The 21,492-nt window shown below is 34.8% G+C and overlaps 1 protein-coding gene across 1 annotated transcript in view; it reads right to left on the reverse strand.

Annotated features, from left to right (window-relative positions):
• Nucleotides 1-21,492, reverse strand: part of LOC150093572 (AP-1 complex subunit beta-1-like) — a 287,854-nt gene that overhangs the window by 92,271 nt on the left and 174,091 nt on the right. Inside the window, exon 10 of the mRNA XM_090413097.1 lies at nt 16,667-16,832. Coding sequence (XP_090269223.1) covers nt 16,667-16,832 — 166 coding nt within the window. The remainder of the gene's footprint in view (nt 1-16,666; nt 16,833-21,492) is intronic.

A 21,492-nucleotide genomic window follows, 5' to 3' on the forward strand; every position in this document is an offset into this window, starting at 1 on the left:
GTGGCCCCTTGCCTTTAATATATAGCATCATACATTTCCTCCAGGAGATGTGCTTTGCATTAAGGGTAAATATTAAGAATAGTGTCAGAGCTTACGCTACCTTTACCACGAGTTACCTTGGACTTGCACTACGTGCAGGGTCAGCTAGACTTGCAACGCTTGCAGGCGCAAACTTGACTGACTTGTCTGTTTGCTTACTTGGGAAATTGAGTAAAAAAAAAACAGGTTTATATTTAAAATAACTTGGTATCTTTAACATACAGGGTGTTCGGGATAAATTTGACATATTTATAATTAATTATATTTTTCCGTAAGTTACATGTATTAACACACACTTCTCTTCAATTAAAAGTTTGGACCCTTCTTCATTCATATACAAGATGTCAGAAAGGATGGATAGCTGGAACCCACCTGAATCATGGAAGAGAATAACTTGTATCATGATGATTCGTGCCCGCCATCAAAATAAGGATATTATGACTGCGGCCCAATGCTCCCTGAATACAGTAAAAACAATCAGGCATGAACTAGAGACTTGCAATGGTGACTACGAGGATGTAGCAAGAAGAAAGATCCCTAGCAGACGATCTGATTGCGTTCGTACAGCAGAATTCCTCGCAAATCTGCAGGAACAGGTGTTGAAGAACCCTGGCATTGGAATTCGGGCTTTGTTCGTGGAGTTGCTAACTGTAGTCAAGCCCTGGATAACAAGGGTAGCCAATGGTAGGCCGTATGTATGGCAGCAGGATTCGGCCCCTTGCCACACCTCTGGGAAAAGTCAAAAATGGTTGTCTGAAAATTTCTACGACTTCACCAGTCCAAATGTTTGGCCTCCAAACTCCCCAGACCTTAACCCCATGGATTATTTTGTATGGGGCGCAGTTGAAAAAGACACCAATCGCACTTCCAGTAATACAAAAGCCCAGTTAATGGATAAAATTAAAACAGTTTTTGCGGCCCTTCCCAGGGAGACTGTAGCATCAGCTTGTTCGAGGTTCCGAAGCAGAATTGAAGCTGTGATCGATGCTAATGGTGGTTATTTTGAGTAAATCTTGTTGATAGTATTGTAATTAACTCTGCCTGTAATGTTTTTTTGTCAATTCATTAAATTTAATAGATACAAAGAAGATTTTCTTTTTCCTTACGAAACTGTCAAATTTATCCCGAACACCCTGTATATATATATATATATATATATATATATATATATATATATATATATGAATTAGTCAATTCATTTTAAAATGAAAAATAACTTGTTTTCTGTCTTCCATTACTATACAAAATGTCATATTCCATTAAAACAGCACTTGAATATGTTTGCTGCCAGATAAAAATATCATGTTCATCATTATAACTAAGATGAAAAGCCAAACGGCTATTTTTTCTAACGAGGTTGATAAGTAAAGGGGATAATCCCCTTTACTTATCAATGTTCTTATTTACTTATCAATGTTGATAAGTAAAGGGGATTATCCCCTTTACTTATCGACCTCGCCAGAAAAAATAGCCGTTTGGCTTTTCATCTTAGTTATAATATGTAATAATATAGTGGCACACCTTCTGGCATTCGTATAGCGAAGGTATGTAAGTTCTCTTCACTTAAACTTTGATATCATCTAGGTCTAGCTACTCACTGATGAGACCTCAAAAAAGGTTGAAACCGGTCTGGGTAGTGACCTCTCCTCATAATGTAAAGCATTACTACATCTCCTAGGAGCTGTGTGTTTTTACATTATGAGAAAATATCAAGAATAGTGAGGGAGCTTGCTCCACCTTTGCATTGAGTTGCCTTGGTATGGCACTACCAAGTGGTCACTTATGCTTGGATCCACCGACAGTTCATCGGCATGAAACATTTAGATCGTAGTTTTCGATCTTAAAGTTTCGCATACTGGCTGAAAAACAATAAGGGATTTTTATCCCCTTTACTTATCATGTTCATCAATTATATTTCATCAATTACCATATAAATATATGTTTACAACAAGAAGTAAATATTAAAATGTATGGTTGCATGGGTTTTTATACAAGGAGATAGGCCAGACAGGTCAAAGATAATCCAAGGGCATTTTTTATGACACATGGAAAGAAAGAAAAAAAAGTAATTATGGCAGATTGAAACTGGTGGATAGTTATTGTAGCAAAATAATCATAGGAAATGATATAGTGAAATTATTTAGTGAACAATTCATTAGTATATATCATACTGGTGTGAATGAAGCTGTGCAACATGTAGAAAGGAGGCAAGGATTAGGAGAATTAAAAGGTGAAAGAAAAAAGGTGCATGAAGTGTTGCATGGGTTAGATGTTAATAAGACTGTGGAAATAGACAACATATCACCATGTATTTTTAACGAATGTACAAAAGAGTCAGCATTGCCATTAACCTAGTTATTGAACGAGTCTTGCAGTGGAGAAGGTTCATAAGGAGTGGAAAGAAGGCAAAATAATACATCTTCACAAGCATGATTTGAGAACATCATCAAATCCCTACCATTTACCCTCAAGGGGTGTACAGGCTATGATATTACTACATGAAAAATTTACATCATTACTAACTTCCTATCCACAATTTTCCTCCAAATCAGTCTCTTACTTGTCAAGACTCCAACATTATCAGATTTTATATTTCTATCGTGTAAGACACTTTTTACCATATCAATCCACCTATATCTTGGTCTTCCTCTGGGTCGTTTTGCTGCCAACCTGGCAGAGAACACTTGTTTTGCTAATCTTTCCTTGCCCATTTCCTCATCCACCTAAGATTAGCTCTGCTAACGCATTCCTGGATACTGACAATGTCAAGTTCTTTCCTAATATCCTCATTTTTAATATATTGCCATTGATGCCATCTGTTCGTGCTCCCCTCCCCCCATTAATTTTCTCAGTATTCTCATATCTATGGTCTCTAGTGTTTGGTCAAGTGTTTTATTTTTAACCCAGTTTTCAGATCCATAAATTAAAATTGGTTTGAACACAGTCTTGTATACAGCCAATTTAGTGTTTTGACTAATTTCTCTCTTATTCCATATAAATTTATTCAGTTGACTTCCTACCATACTGGCTTTGTTGATTCTGTTATCTATTTCCATATTTAATTTACCATCTTCACTAAAATTTCTTCCTAAGTAGCTGAAATGATTTATTGTTCCACAGGTTCTCCAATCACAATGCAGTTGATATTTTCAATGTTTCTACCTATTTTCACTGTCTTTGTCTTGTTATTGTTGAATTTCATACCAAATTTATTACAACAGTTATTCAGTTTAATCTTGCAGACATGCTAGATTTATTTAAAAGTATAACATCATCTGCATAAATAAAGTAAATAGCTGAGATTAACATTGCAAATTTTGATATCGGGTTTAATACCACTTTCCTTCATAATGTGATCCATATAGATAATGAATAACAGAGGGCATAATGTACATCCTTGTTTCACAACTAATTTAACATTAAACCATCTTCCTGTACTTCATTCAATCCTAACTGCTGATTTACACCTCAAATAAAGACTAAGTATTGCTTGATATAATGCCCCATTGACACCATATAACTGTAGCATACTGAATAGCTTCTCTCTTGGCACATTGTCATATGCCTTTTCTAGATAGACAAAACTTAAATACAGATCTTTGTTATATTCCCATGATTTCTCAACTATTTGTCGTAAAGTGAAGATCTAATCCTGACAGCCTCTATTTGGCCTGAATCAAGCATGTTCTTCACCAAGCTTTTCTTCCACAATTCTTCTCAACTGTTTCTCAAGTATAATTGCATAAATCTCACCAGGAACACTCAGTATGGAAATACCTCTGTAATTCTCACATTCAGTTTTATTTCCCTTTTTACATATGGGTACCATGAGAGCTCTACTCCAATCATTGGGAATTCGTCCCTCTGTTCAGGCCTTCTGAACTATGCAGTGCAACCACTGTAAGACTTTTATACCTCCATACTTCAGCATTTCTGGTCGAATATCATCTACTCCTGCTGCCTTTCCACATATCAAGCCTTTAATAGCTTTTTCTACTTCCAAGTATGGATACGTATTCCTAACTGTATGCCTGTTGAGTGTTTTTTTACCGCTGTGCTATCACTGCTTGTTTCATTTAGCAATTTTTCAAAGTAATTACTCCATACTTCAAGGATATCTTTTTCTCCAGTTTTCATGTCACCTTCATCATCTCTAATTCCTTTTACAACACTCTTTCCTCCATTTGTGAGCTTCTTCAACAACCTCCAGAATATCTTGCCACCTTCTTGATATTTATTTTCTATGTTCTTACCAAAGTCCTCCCATGACTTTTGTCTCTGTATTCTCTAAGAACACAAGCTGACTTACTTGCCAGGAACTTTTGATATGCTTTCTTCTTTTCCTTCACTGCCTCTTTAACTTCCTGTGTCCACCATGGAGTTCTGATTTTTCTAACCTTGCAGACAACCTCTCCACACGCCTCTCTTGCTGAATCAATCAGTGTTTTCTTCAAGGCTTGCCACGGAATATCCAAAATTTGGTTCTGTTCGCAAACTCTTTCATTTTTTCTTCAATAATCTTTCTGTATTTTAGTCTACAGTTCACATCTGAGAGCTGCTCAACTTTTATTCTCTTTAAAACTTTCTTACATGTTATTCTTTTCAAAATGAAATTCAATTTTATCCTGCTCAAGACTAAATAAGGATCACTTCCAATTTCAAATCCTCTGTATACTCTGGTGTCCTGCACCAGGTAGAAAACATCACTATCGACAATAACATAGTCAATGAGACTTTCCTTATTCCTTGCCTCTTCTATCCATGTGAATTTGTGCACATTTTTATGTTGGAACATGGTGTTCGTAATAACCAATCCATGTCCTGAACATAAATTCAACAGGTACTTGCCATTATTATTAGCTTTGCTATTTTCTCCAAATTTTCCCAATATATTTTTGTATGTCTGACAATCATTTTTTGCTCTGCTATTTAGATCCCTAACAAGGACCAACTTTTCCTTTTTCATTGTGTCAGTTGCTTTCTCTAAAGCAACTGACAGAATGAAATATTTGAGAACAGAAGTTTCCAATTATAGACTGGTCTGTATATTTGCAGTTGTGATCAAAATGTTGGAGAAATTGGTTAAGAATAGAATACAGCACTGGGCTGATTGATACAAGATTCTTTATGATGGCCAAAATGTTGGAGAAATAAAGTGCAGGTCTTGTTTTAATAATCTGCTTACATTTTATGCTAAGGCAACAAATGTACTGACAAATACATTTGGCAAATACAACTTGGCCGGCCTGGTTGGCTGAGTGGTTAGCTTATCCGCTCTCCAGCCAAAAGGCTGCAAGTTCAAATCACGCTGTGGGCATGGATGTTTGTGATTGTCGGTGAAAATCTAGTGGTGGTGGTGGTGGTGGTAGTGGACGGTAGATGGCGTTGATATAGACGATGATGGTAGTTGCAGTTGGTAGAGCAGGAAGTTGTAGAGTAGGTGCCCTCCCTCGATGAGTGAGGGCACTACTGCCTGGGTACAGTATTACTTTTACAATATCTTGTTTCTTGTTTGTTATTTACAGGACCATTTATAAAATAAATGGTCCTGTAAAGACTCTCGGGGAGGGGGACCCTGTAACCCCTAGAGAGCGTATCCCTTGGGTGGCGGATAGGGGAGCCCACCCTGTGTGTGTGTGTGTGTGTGTGGTTGTCAGAATATACTGAATAAGGACTCGTGGACCAACAGGGCCATAAGGGGCAATCATCTTGATTGTAAGGGAAGTGGCACTCCCATGGACCCTTAGCTGGATCTATCCTCTTCTACTTTGAGGAAGATTCACTTACTTTAATATTTCCTATAAGGCCTTATCAGCCAACTCTTCTTATTTTATGACCTATGCTATTAGAGTACTTGAGGGCCATGGGGTCTTTTCATTTCTGGCCTTACAACTATGCCCTCACTATAAATCTTACTATAATTCTTCTTAAATCTACTCTTTCCCCCTTCAATATACCCTATTCCTCTTATGGGTTTAAATTTGAAAGAAGGCTAGTTCAACTAGTTCAGAAGCCTTAAGGTAGCTGCCCTACCACTGAACTATTCCATTGTCAGGCCCCCTGATGTGGAGAACATAATTCTACTTGTAAGCTGACAGAAAAAGATAATCGGATTGAATCTATGGAAAATGACCCTGGAATGGAAAAGGTAAAACAAAAATGGAAACGACAAAATATAATACACATAGCAAACTGGAATGTAAGAGGAAAAGCGTATAATGAAATAGAATTAGACCAACTATTAAATGAAAGAAATTTTAAAATAGCAGTAATCACTGAAACAAAAAAGAAATTAAAAGGAACTATGAGAACCGAAAATTTTAATGTGATATACAGTGGAGTTGACAGAGGCCAAAGAGCACAAGCAAGAGTCATGATTTGGATTCATAATTCCCTTTCAAAACAGTTAAAACATTATAAATTATGGAATGAAAGAATAATAGAAGCTAGAATAAAAATAGAATAGAGGCTATTTAACAATAACTGTTTATATGCCCCAGAAGAAGGAAGAGAACAGGATAATATTGATTTTTATAATCAGCTACAAAACATATATAATAAAATAAATAAAAATGATTACGTAATTTTAGTAGGAGACTTAAATGCAAGAAATGGAAACACGAAAATTAATAATAATATACGAATACACAGAGAACATACTCTAAACAGAAATGCTAAAAAATTGATTGACTTTGTAGTTTATAATAACCTAAAAATAATGAATTCCTTCTATAAACATAAAGACATACATAAATATACTTGGGCAGCAAGAGGATGGAAATCAATATTAGATGATTTTATATTAAATGAAAATACATCAAAATTTACACTAGATGTTAGAATCCACAGAGGATATGAAATAAGCAGTGACCACTTCCTTGTTAAAATAAAATTAAGATTACCACCTAAATGGCTAAAAGTAACAAGAACAGAAAGAAAATTTGAAACATTTGTTTATAAAACTAGACTATTGAATGACACAAATGTACAATGGCTATATTGAACAAAGAATTAACCAATATCTAGATAAAATAAAACAAATGAAGAAATAGAAATAGAATGGCTTAATATAAAAACGATACTAAACACAGCAGCAAATGAAAGCTTAGGAAAGACCAAAAACTTCAATAAAAGGAAAAAAAACTGAAGATCTGGGATGATACAAACAAAGAAATAATCAAAAAGAAGCCTATCACAGATGGTTAAGCAGTAAAAGATTAGAAGATGAAATAGAATATAAAAGAATAAGAGCCACAGCTAAAAGAGAAGTCAGAAAAAGACAGAGAACTGTGGAACAAATTTGTTTCTAATTTAGAACATGATTTATATAAAATAAGATCCAATGTATATAAGATTTTGAAACACTTCAATGCAGATACCAAAGAAAACATAAAATTAAACACCAAATTGAAATTAGAAGAATTTCTAAATTACTACACAGAATTGTGGACAGACAAATATTTTAAAAAAAGACAACTGGGAAACAATTAACGAAAATGAAAAGGAAATAACTAAAGAAGAATTAGAAATCAGCCTAAAAGAAACAAAAAACAGAAAATCACCTGGAGAAGATAAGCTAGGTTCAGAACTATATAAATATGCAGGAACAAGATTCAAGGAAAGACTCTTTGAATCTTGTTCCTGCGTATTTATATATAGACCTGAAATTGCCTAAAATTAATAATAGAGAAAAGAAGAGAATACAATTTAGAAACACATATTGCATTTATTGACTTTGAAAAAGTATTTGACAAAGTTAAAAAAAACATATTATTTAACATATTAAAAGAAAGAAAAATACCAAATAATATCCTAAAAGCTATCACAAGTGTATATGAAAATAATCAAATACCAATAAGATTAAATCACGAGCTATTATATACGAGAGAGATAAACCAAGGGGTCCGACAGGGATGTCCCCTCTCAGCAACTCTTTTTAATATTTACTTAAATGAAATAATAATAAAATAGAATAAAAATTTACATCAAGGAATTAAACTTTCTCCTACAGTGAACTTAAACACTCTCCTTTTTGCCGACGACCAAATAATAATTACAAATTCAGAAGATAACTTACAGAAAGCTATTTTAAATCTAAATAAGATAGCCACAGATTATGGTATGATAATATCAACAGAAAAATCCAAAACTATGGCCTTTAAAGGACAAGATCCAGAAAGAACTAAAATAGTAATAGATAACAAGATCTTAGAGCAGGTGAATTCATTTAACTACCTAGGATATAAGATGACATAAGAAAATGAAAAAGATATTAAAGTAAAAATTGCAAAATATTTAAAAATAACAGGTGTAATTAACTCTATATTTAAACCAAACATAGTTCAAAAGCAAACCAGACCAAAAGTACACAATACATTAGCCCTACCAGTCTTAACCACGCTACCAGCCAAGATATCTATAGATGTCAAGTTTATAATGGATGAGAAGTGCATATTAAAATTATAATATCATTGATATTACATTTAAATATATTATGGATACGAAGCATATGGTGATGCGTATTTGATCCATAATGGCCGGTGAGGTGGTTAATGTATGGAAACAAAATCTGGACAATAAAACAAAAAGACAAAAAAGATTAATAACAGCAGAAATGAAGTTTATGAGAAAAACTGCAAAGTATACTCTATTTGATCACAAAAGAAATGAAGAAATTATGAAAGAATTAAACCAAGAACCAGTAGCAGAAAAAATTAAAAAATATAAACATAAATGGATGGAACAGGTTCAAAGAATGAAAACAGAAAGATTACCAAAACAAGCCTTAAAGTACAAGCCATTAGGAAAAAGAAAACCAGGACGTCCTCTTAAACGATTCAACGATGACTTCTAAGGCCGGAACAGGCCATGTTAGGCCTAAATCCTTGATATGCATGATGATGATTTATAAAATAAATACATTGCAAAATACATAAGAGAACCATTATTACTATATTTACAACTTCGATTTTTACTATTTACAAGTATTTCTTTTGGGAAACTTTGCATCCCAGTTAAATCCCGAATGAAATGCTTAAGGACAAATTAAGCCTTTCATTCCAGATTTAACATCTCAACTAAAGAGCTATATTAATTATAAAAAAAATGACTCCAGAAACAAAGGATAATCTACAATTAGAAGGCCCCCTCCACAAAAGAATGGACCAATCACTACACCCAGCTACTAAAGAATAATAATAATCAAATTGAAATAAAACAAGTAATAAGTCAAGAAACAAATGAAGAACCAACACAGTTAAATGATCTAAAGAAAATATTGGAAAAACTAAAAAATAGAAAAGCTACAGGAGAAGATGGAATAGATTCAAAATGATGGAAAAACAAAACATACAAATACAGTTCTAAACCATTTCAATTACAATTAATTAAATTCCAAAACAGAATATGGGAAAGAAACATCCCACAAGAATGGAAGACAGCAATAGTCATAAACATATTCAAAAAAGGAAACAGAAAGGATATACAGAGGAAAAACTAATACAGAGGAATATCCTTATTAAATACATGCTGTAAAATACGTAGGCTGTTCAATAAGTTATAAGACTATATTTATACAGAAAACAGATTACCTTTAATCGTCATCATTTACATGGTCTTTTTCGAAGTAACTACAGTGAGACGCTATGCATTTGTCCCAACATTGCGTCCACTTCTTAAACACATGTGAAACTCCGTTTGTTGCGAGTTCTTTCAAAACCGCCTCCGCAGCTTTTACAGATGCTTTCTTGCTTTCGAAATGGCGGCCTCTTAGTGGTTTCTTGAGCTGAGGAAACAGCCAGAAATCGCACCATGCGAGATCAGGACTGTATGGAGGGTGTGGTAGGATATCTATGTTGTTGTTCTTCTGCAAAACGTCCACTACACCACCAGCAATATGTGGCCTTGCATTATCATAGTACAATAAGAAGCCATTCTTCAGCAATGGACACTTCCTTTTGACGCTGTACCATTGTCCGTAAAACATCCGCATAGTACGAGCCGTTCACAGTATTCCCAGGTTCTATAGCGTGTTGGTAAACAATGGCTTCATAGTCAAAAAATATTATGGTCATAACTTTACCAGCAGATTTTACGGTTTTTGCTTTCTTGGGGGTAGGCGAAGACGGATGCTTCCATTCACTGCTTTGTTATTTCATTGTAGGATCATAGTGATACAACCAAGCTTCATCTGCTGTAATGATGCGTTTTAAGACGTAGTCGCCTTCTTGTTCCAGTCTTTCTTTCCATTCTGTGCACACATCCACTCGATGCAGCATTTGCTCCTGTGTCAAGAGTTTGGGAATCCATCGGGCGCAAACACATTTCAGTCCCAAATGTTCAGCCATGATTGAGTGAACACTTCCCACAGAAATATTCAGGACAACATGCAGCTGGCGTACTGTAATTCTGCGATCCTCCTTGATGATAATCACTGCTGTGTTGATCATTGTCTCTGTGATGGATGTTGAAGGTCTTCCCTCACGTTCAAGATCTTCCACATTTTGCCTTCCTTCCTTAAAAGTTTTATGCCAGCGAAAAACACTTGCCCTCGACATTGCTTCATCGTGGAAAGCTTCGCATATCATGTTAAAAGTGTCCGATGCCGATTTTTGCAAACGCACACAAAATTTAATCGCATAATGCTGTTCCAAGGACGCTTCCATTTCGATGACTGGTCACGGCTCGTAGGCACGCCGAAACAAGCTTGCATTTAGTCATGTGACACTCTGGCACATCAGCCAGTATACCCCATCTATCAACCTCTTTTGTTAATACAGACAGCAACATTTCTTTATTCCACAGAAATTAATATTGTGATGAGTGGTTTTGCACCTAAAATTAGTCTTATTACTTATTGAACAGCCCTCATATATCTAGATATAATTAAAAGTAAATTAACACCATGGGATGAGGAAATTATTGGAGAAGAACAATGCGGCTTTAGGAAAGAAAGATCCTGCACAGATCCCACATTTACACTAAAACAAATTATAGAAAAAAAATAGAATTTAACCCGCCAACATATATAGCATTCCTGGATTATGAGAAAGCATACGATCAAATCAACAGAACAAAATTAATCAATATACTGTATAACATATTGAAATTGAATTGCAAACATCTGTTTTGCACTCTCTGTAGCTTGAAGATGTTAGTGTTGGATGTGTGGCTCCAGGCTGGAGATGTGTATGTAATTATGGGGCGAATCATCAGCTGGTACTTTGATTCTGGTATTTAGCTTGCTGTTCCTGTTTATTAGAGGGAAGAGCTGTGCAATGGCTTTAGATGCCTCGGCGCATGAGGCTTTGATGTGCGTGTGGGTTGAAGGTTAATCTTTTGTCCAGTATTACCTTGAGATATTTTGTTTCTGTTTGTCACGGAATTTTCGTGTTGAAAAGGTAAAGGTCCATCTTGGGAGATGCCAATCTTGCTCCTTATACACCATACTTATTCCTTTGTTCTCAAGGTGTGCTTTTCTGGGATGAGCCTATTTATGACGTCAATGCTACCCGTTTCGTTAACAACATTTTACCTCACAACCTTTGGCAGATATTTGTCGTCGCTAATCTGGCTAATCCATACCAAGCTATACAATTAAGTCGACCTATATGCACTTTTACAGCAATTCTTATAACATTATATTCATAATATTTTCATATTACATTTTAAATATTTGGAAATACTGAGAGAAATTAAAATTGTGGAAAATCAGTTGCAAAAATTAAACATAGTGTTGTGTCATCCATCTTGCTAATTGATCCATTTATGTTGGTTTGTTGGACTTATCCTCACTTCTTTAAAGTCCGTTTTTAATTTGTTAGATGTTGATTGATACTGAATATTGATACCAAATATAGAGAAATTTTATTATACTGCGCCACCCTATATTCAGACTAGTCTATATAACATAGAGGAATCAATCATCAACTAACTTTTGCAATCTCACTTTATACAGGCCGAGGATAATATTATCATTTGAGGCTTCGGCAAGGTCCAATAAATTTTTATGAGCAGTGCAGATGAAGAAAAATTAGGCAAACAACAAATTGAATTCAATAAAATAAACATTTAATACACAGTTATAGAACATGTACATTTAAGCATAATTTTCTAAGCAAGATAATCTAATTGAACAATATTCAAAATATCTCTGAGACACTAGTAGCCTCTCGGTTTGGTTTAAAGATTGAAGTTAAATTTTCAGATCTTATTCTCCAACACTTAAATACTATTATCTCAACTTGTCTCTATTCAATGAGATAATTCAATTCTTTTATACATCTACTTAGTTCAAATACTCTTAACAAACATAAAACATTAGGCATTAAACATTCAGCTGTCAATTCTATATTCTTCCGAAAAATTGAAAATGGTTCACACAGTTCAATGTTCCAGAATTTTACAGTAATTATTCTTAAAGTAGAAATCTCTAATTCTCTCTTACTCAACAAATGCTTAATTTAATTATGGGGCAGTTATCATTTCAAGGGGGGAAACACTTTAAAGCTACATACTTTGGCTATTTTTAGCAGAACACCACAGTTAATGTTAAGATATATCCGGCAAAGCTAACTCTTATTTCTTCACGCTGAAATATAAAAAAGACTGCTCTTACTGGGTTACACCTTTTACACACTGGATTCACTATAGGCTCACTTAAAACTGTAGTTAACTATTACTTTGAAGTAACACTATTCAAAAGAAATCTTCACTATAATAACTGAAGTATTAAACAGAGTTTCACAAGTCTTGATGCACTCGTTTTAGGTAATCTACTTATTCCTTATTTTCTTCTATGCATTAAATTCAGCTTTGCACTATTCTTCCTCAAAGCAATTGGAATTCATCGTAATTTTAGAATTCCATAGAAATATTCCGAATTGCCTATTAATTTCCAGTCCTTTCTTAATCTATTTACGGCATTTCCAAATCCCCTTACTGCCACCCGTTACTTCACTCCTTGCTGTCCTGAATGCTTCTCCTCCTCTCTTTACTTTCGTTTTCCAATTAAATACGTTCATTCTTCCCACCAAAATACGATTCTAACCAGTTCAGCTTATATCTACTGGCTTCTCTCCATATGCATGGCCTTTTCACATTCTAAACACGCGCTGACTAAAAACAAGCTCCGTTTCTCCTTTAGCAGCCAATCAAATCCAATCAGAAGAATTACAGAAAATCATGCTTACATAGAGAAATAAAATAAAAGAATATTTTGCAATTCATATAATATACATTTAAATTTACTTACACGCAGTTTCTCATAATAAATTTTACAGAATAAACTAAATAAAATGAATGACATATTTATATAGAGCATTTTCATTATTATTAGATATTCTAAGATTAAATAATTAATGAATAACAAACAAAACTCAAAGCATTTATATGAATAATATATTGCAAGCAAGAGACTTCTTCTTCTGCAGCTTCTCCCACTTAAGGTGGGGTCACTGTTGATGATGAGTCTCCTCCACATCCTCCTGTCTTGGGCTGTCACCACATCCAAGTTCTTCATCCTCAAGTCCTCTTCTATCAGCTCCCTCCATCTCTTCTTTGGCCACCCACGCTTCCTCCTTCCTTGCACATCCATCTGCATCACCCTTCTTCCCACATATTCGTCCTCCCTCCTCATCACATGACCAAACCATTTCAACCTTGCCTCCTGTATCTTCGCTCCTAAGTTCGTAACTTTCACTGTTCCCTTCACATAGTCATTTCTCTGACGATCCTTTCTGGTCACACCGCACATCCACCTAAGCATTCTCATCTCTGCTACTTCCATCCTGCTGATGTTATTTTTCCTCAGGGCCACAGTTTATATAGCATACGTCATAGCTGGCCTCACTACTGTCCTATAGATTTTGCTTTTCAGATTGATCGGCACCCTCTTATCGCATAACACTCCAGCCATCTCCCTCCAGTTCCTCCAACCCGCTTGTATCCTGCATTCCACTTCCTTCTCAGCTCCTCCATCTTCTTCCACTGTTGAACCTAAGTATCTAAAATCCCTCACCTTCCTGATGACATTTCCTTCCAGGTCTGTCTGCGGCCCACTGTGCAACACATATACTCTGTCTTACTTCTGCTCAGTCTCATACCTCTCTCTCTCTTCCAGTACTTTTCTCCATCTTTCCAGTTTAGTTCCCCGCTTCTTCTCATGCATCTGCACACAGCAAGATGTCATCTACATACAACATTGTCCAAGGCGCATCTTCTCTCACCTCCTCCGTCACCACCTCCATCACAATGTTAAACAGAAATGGACTTAATGCTGACCCTTGATGCAAGCCAACTGTTACTTGAAAACTTTCTGTCTGTCCCAGACAGGTCTGAACACTTGTCTCCACATTTCTGTACATCTCCTGCACCAACCTGACGTTCTTCTCCAGAACCTTCTTCTCCCTCAGACACCTCCAGACTTCTTGCCTTGGCACGCTATCGTATGCTTTCTCCAGATCAATAAATGCCAGATGTAGCTCCCATTGTTTCTCTCAAAACTTTTCCATCATCTGCCGTAACCCAAAGATAGCATCTGTTGTTGATCTACCAGGCATAAAGCCAAATTGTTCCTTTGCAATCTCCACCTCCTTCCTCAATCTTCCATCAAGACCCCTTTCTAGGATTTTCATTGTGTGGGACATCAACTTTATTCCTCTGTAATTTTTACAGTCTTGTGCATCCCCTTTACCCTTGTAGATGAGAACAAGCGTACTCTCCCTCCATTCCTCAGATATATTACAAGCAAGAGACTAACAACAAATAACATTTACAAGTCTTGCTTATAACATGGTAGATTATGTTAAATGTTAATGAAGTATTAAAACATACAAAATATCTTCATTCACAATTTAACAATAGCAAATTATTAATTGTTTTCTTTCGCAACAGATTTTACAGTGGTATCTCTCAGATACAATTTACTATCAAATCTCACACACCTCTACATAACATGTGTTAAATCAAACTGACTTCAATTTTCTAGCGAATAACGCTTTCAGCGAATTTTTTCTGAGATGATTTTTCCCTGCGATAAATTTTCCCCTCAATGAGTTTTCCTGTTGATGAATTTTCCACCTGCAATGAATTTTTCCTGTGATCAATTTTCCTACGATGAATTGTCCATGAACCGCTATCGCAGTGACGTTGCGGGCCCATTTCAGTTGGGTGTGCTGTCGTGACTTATGTGACCCATGCTACAAAATTCAACTCAGTTTGACCATATGATTGCATTTTTATCAATGTATGAAAGTTTTAAGAGTGTAGAACACATCAGTGGTCATCTTAATTGATCTAATGCAATTAATTGTAGAGTAACTTTGAATACTTTCATTTATCATTTAATTGTAATCAAATCTGTGCAGAGTGAGGGACAATGTGTTATTTTTAAGATACTGTATATTAGGAAACAATAATGAAGAGAATGTTATATTTGATTGGTATATTTGAATTACTCAAAGGTATAAAATTTGGAAGGGGAGGATGAGGCTTACCTCCTTCCACTACAATACTGTTTCCCATTATAAATGTGGACAAAAAAGTTATAAATTTATTGAAAATTATATATTAAAAACTTGTCTATATTATATATAAAAACTTGCCTACCACGTCAGTTCACACCTCAAGCATGCAAAACAGATGAAACTCAGAAAACAAAAACAGCAACTAATGACAAATGATAACATTTGATTGGATTGGTTAAAACAATAACCAATCGCAGCTTCTAGGTGCTATTGTCTTAGGGCTTACCCTGCCTCGCCTTTTGAGTGGTTTAAAACTACTAAAATGCTAAGAATTTGACCTGTTGTGCCATCTATACATCTTATCAAAGGGCTCAAAGATGTATGTATTTTGAATGGACATCCAGGCTATTAATGCAAATGTGATGCAATGTTTACACATTGAAAAGCATCCTCTTCATGAAGCATTAGTATATTGTGTTTACTTTTAGAATCACCACGAAGTCTGGAAACAATTAGGAGAGTCTTTAACAGGAATAAATGCAAAAATATATCAGTTATATTGCTATTCGGTGGATGAGCACCGCACATCTAGCACATCCTAAATTTTTGCCCCTGATATATAAACACAATCAACTCACTATATCAGAAATACCATTATAGCAAGCTATTAGAAAATCCCAATCAAAATCTCTCGGCTTTATAGCAAATTATCCACTATAATAAACTATTTCTGTATTCCTAAAAGTTTAATATGGCAGCTGTACCATGAATCCCCCCCCCCCTAGTTTTTACATTAAAACATTTTTCCGGGAAACTTACCCAGATATAGTTGTGACAAAAACAATATAAAATCTGAGATGGTCTTTTTTTCATAAATGTTCTAACAGAAGAAGCCATTTCCCTAGTAGAAAAACCTTCTCCTAGGTATAACTGCTTCACATTTTTGAGTTCTGAAAGCTATGTAATATTTTATTGGAAATAAAACTCTTAAATCTGATAGGAATTCTGAATATTACAGAACTTTACTGATAGTATAAAAAAAACAAAAAAAAAAAAAACAATCATAATGTAAAAAATAAAATCTAAATAATGCAAAATTTCAGAGGTTTAAATTTATAGATTAAAATTTATAGTGGTTTCATGAATTAAAAAAAATGACTGACCTTAATTACAACAATAGCCTCTTGTACAACATAATTAACTTTTGTCTGAATCAGGTCAAGCAGTGTACTGACACAACGTTCAGCAGACTGCTCAACCTTAATAGCACATCGACCTATAGCTCTAACTGCCTTCCGCACAAAGTCCACATCTACTTCAGTTGCATACCTAAAATTAAAATTATAACTTCTAAACACTAAAGAAATATTTGTTATATTTCGAATATCCATGTAAAGATATATGTTTTTTAAAAAAGTAAGTTTTCTGTAACCGGAAAATTCACCGTAAACATTTTGTATTACTTTTTGTAAATAATCAATGGATGATAAAGGTATTATATATTCATTAAAAAGGCCAATTTTTATTAAGGTTAATGTCAGTGATACATAACAATGATATCATTTTAAAATTGTGCAAATTAAAAGAGATGTTGCATAAATAATTAACTTTTTGCTGCAGATCGTCAATTAAACAAATCCATCAGTAACATCGATCATTCGAAAAAATGCTAATGCTGTGAAGCATTTAATTTTCGTGTTGAATTCAGTATCTGTTTGATAGCGTAACTTCAAACCAATGGCAACAATTTTGCGATATAGATTTTGTACCATATGAAATAAACAACCTGTTATATTTATGACCTTTTTTCTTGACCACTAGTATTAGCAAATTAAAGACTTAATTCGGTATGTTAGTCAAGTAAATAATTGTTTAATATCCGACTAGTTTCACTGACTAATATCTGTCAGCATTTTCAGGGATACACTGGTAAGCAGTGGAAAGTAACAAAAACTAGGAAACTAACGACAATTCTAAAAATTATATAAAGTTATCACTGTGCATGATACAATAAGCATGTCGCAAGTACAACGTTTTATTTGTTGAGATATTTATTGTAATTTTCATGAAAGTTCATTTCTTTTTGGTTAAATGATCTAATCAGAGTTTTCCATATATCTGGTAGGATTAGGCCTTGATTCTTATTTAAGTTACTTGTTGAATGGGCGACTGTAGCAGCTTCTTTGAATGTTCTGGAATGGTAGTTCTCTTCTATGTAGGGCATATGACTCGTATCCCATTCAATATTATGGTTGGTAGAAGCTAAGCGGGAAGAAAGGCCTGATATATCTTGTCTGTTATTCCTTACATAGCCTATGTGTTTCTTTCTTTCTTGTTTCAAAACTTCTAGATGTCTGTCTGATGTAATTGATGCCACATGAACAGGGTATGCTGTAAATTCCAGAGTATTTGTAGAAAGGATGGCTATCTTTCGGGGATCTTATAAACTTTTGAATGGTCTCAATAGTTTGAAGGTTACTCTGATATTGTATGGTTTTAGAAGAAGAGCTAATTTTTTGGATATGGTACTAACAAATGGATTTTTTATAGAGCTGATGTATTGGATCCCCGAAAGATAGCCATCCTTTCTACAAATACTCTGGAATTTACAGCATACCCTGTTCATGTGGCATCAATTACATCAGACAGACATCTAGAAGTTTTGAAACAAGAAAGAAAGAAACACATAGGCTATGTAAGGAATTGTAGGGTAGCCATTTTGGGATAGATCTCTGGATATTTTCATCAATTCTTCTTGTAAGTCGCCAGGGTCTGTGGTACACTGTATAGTTCTTTTTTTAAGCATATGGATAATGCTGAGTTTCTGGGATATGTGGTGAGATGAGTCGAAACGGAGGTAGCGTCCAGTGTTGGTAGGTTTTCTATATACCGACAGGTTGATGCTATTGTCAGTTTGTTTCTTAATAAGGACATCTAGGAATGGAAGTTTATTATCTTTTTCTAGTTCCAATGTGAACTTGATAGTGTTGTGGAAGCAATTAATTTTGTTTAGATAATCCATTAGTTCTTCTTTTTTGTGATTCCAAATGATGAAGATGTCATCAACGTACCTAAACCATGTGGTTGGTTTAGGGGTAATTTGAGAAAAATTTGAGTTTCCAAATTTTCTAAGAATAGGTCGGCACAAGAAGGAGAGAGAGGGCTACCCATGGCTAATCCAGCAAGTTGTTTGTAGTAGGTTTTTTGCCATGTAAAATAATTCGAAGTTAAACAATGCTTGAACAACTTGGTGATGTTTGGTAGGAACAAGTTTTCTAAGATGTCGATGACTTCTGAAACTGGAATATTTGTGAATAGAGATGTGACATCCAGTTTAGCCATATTATTATCTTCAGAGATATGGGTGTTTTTTAATTTCTCCAAGAAATATTGTGAGTTCTTGATATAAGAATCCATGTTGTGAATGTGTTGTTGTAACATTTTGGCTAGATATTTTGATAGTTTGTAAGTAGGGGAATGGATACCACTACTATTGGATGTAGTGGGGTACCTTCTTTATGGATTTTGGGAACACCATATAGTCTTGGAATTAACAGATGCATAGATTTTAGTTTTTTGATTAAGTCCACAGGCCAGTTGGTCATATCACGTAATAGTTCATTGGTATCAAGATGGTTTTTGTGAGTAGGATCTGCGTTAAGAACATCATAGACAGATGTGTCCGATAATAGATTATTGATCTTTTTTTCACATTCCTTAGTATTTAAGATGACAGTGTTGTTGCCCTTGTCTGCTCTACAGTATAATGATTTCTTTGTTGTTCTTTAATTTGAGTAGTACTTTTCTTTCCATAGTGCTAGAGTTGGTGTGAGGATTAAGCTGCTTTGTTGCCACCTTCTATTAATGGTTCTAATCATTTTGTACTCCTCCCTAGTTTTATGCTCTCCATAGTACTGTTCTATATTATTGCATTGGACTTCTAACCATTTCATCTTATCCGGCTGACTGCTTTTTTTCACCTCATTACACTTTTTTCTATATTGCTCCTCTATTCGTTCTGATGTATTTCTTCTTATCTTCAAGATTCTTTTCTCCTGTACTAACTTCAATGCTTCTTGTCTAATCCATTTCTTTTTGATCTTCTCCTCTTCTAGTACTGTTTCTTCAACTGCATCTTCTATCGCCTTCGTTACTCTTTTTACTCTTAGATTCAAATCTTTTTCTTTGTCTACACTCTTAAATTTCTCCTCTAATACTGTTCTGCACCTTCTTCCTATTTCTGTTTCACTTGTTCTTGCTCTCTTCATTTCTGATGATGGGGTTTATATTTTCTTTTTTAATGTCAACTTAATGTTTGCAATCACTAAACTATGATCTGAGTCTATATCCGCTCCTTGAAAAGTTCCACACTGATGTTATTCATCTTCTTTTAATCATATTGATGGTTTTCCTATCATTTGATAGGAAATAATGGAATCTTGTGTTACAGATCATCATATAATGGTCCACAGCAAATTCTAACATTTTTTCACTCATTCGTTTCTTTCTCCAAAATCATATTTTCCCATGACTCTTTCCCAACCATCATTATATATTCCGACTTTGGCATTCCAATCTCCTTCAATAATTAGTACATCTTGTTTTGGTATTGTTTCTATTGTCTCCGTCAGATCTTTATAAAATAAGTCAATATCCTCATCTGTGCTGTCAGATGTGGGTGCATATATCTGGACTATTGATATATTAAATGGTTTTGCTTGAAATCTTGCTGCTATGATTCGTTCATTGACTGGTTTGTGGCCTGAGAGTGCCTTTCTAGCTTTTTTGTTAAGAAGGAAACCAACTCCTGCTTTATGCTTGGTGTCATGCCATGATCATATGACTTCGCATCTATTTATCTTTCCTGCTAATATCCATTGCAACTCTGCCAGTCCTAGTATATCACACTGATATCTCTTCATTTCCTTGCGAAGTAATTCTAGTTTTCCTGCCATCCAAAGTGTCCGTACATTCCATGTTCTACTGATAATAGTTCTGTTAGTTTCAGTTATGTTGCCTTTTGGTATTCCACTTTTTGATCCAACCCCTGGCAACCAAAACAGAATACAGTTAAATACAAAAAAAGGCAAAATATTGATGAATAAAGTTAAAATTGTACAGCGATGAACAAGGTACCATAGTGAGTTATATGAAAAAAGCTAGATTTAGATAGTGTTGGGAAACTGACTGAAGAATTGAAGCAGATATCACCACTAGGTAATGAGTATGATATGGAATCGCTTGATTGGGATCGTGGGCCTTGTTGATCCGGGCGACATCCGAGCCAGCATGTTGTAGCTGTTGATCATATATGCATCGGATAACAATTGTTTTTTCTTTACGGTCAGAGAATCGACCCTCCTCCTTTATCCAGGCTTGGGATTGGCATGAGACCCCTAAGGATTCCATGATGGCTTTTTGCTTTGCTTCCTGGCAAATCAGAATTAACTTACAGCAGATTATTCAACCATTAATGTTTCGGGATCTAATGATGAATAAGATCCCGAAACGTTAGAAAAAGCATTGATAGTTGCTTTCTCAAAGTCAACCATTAATGTTTCAGGATCTTACTTTCAGCATCTGTTTGATAGCTTAACTTCAAACCAATGGCAACAATTCAACATGAAAATGAAATGCTTCACAGCATTGGCATTTTTTCCAATGAGCAATGTTACTGATGAATTTGTTGAATTGACGATCCGCAGCAAAAAGTTAATTATTTATGCAGCATCTTTTAATTTGTACAATTTTTAATGATTTCATTATGTTATGTAACACTGACATTCACCTTAATAAAAATTGGCCTTTTTAATGAATTTCTAATACCTTTATCATCCCATTGATTATTTAAAAATTAATGCAAAATGTCTTACAACATAAATGTTTACGGCAAAATTGTTGTGCCGAATTTTCCTATGGCAAAAAAATGTTTACGCTGAATTTTCCTATAACCAAAGTTTTCACCTTTTCTTTAGTTAAAAGTCAGATG

The sequence above is a fragment of the Typopeltis vanoorti genome, chromosome 23, assembly GCF_054136105.1.
Source record: "Typopeltis vanoorti isolate ZY-2024b chromosome 23, IOZ_Tvanoo_1.0, whole genome shotgun sequence".
NCBI classification, from domain to species: Eukaryota; Metazoa; Arthropoda; class Arachnida; order Uropygi; family Thelyphonidae; genus Typopeltis; species Typopeltis vanoorti.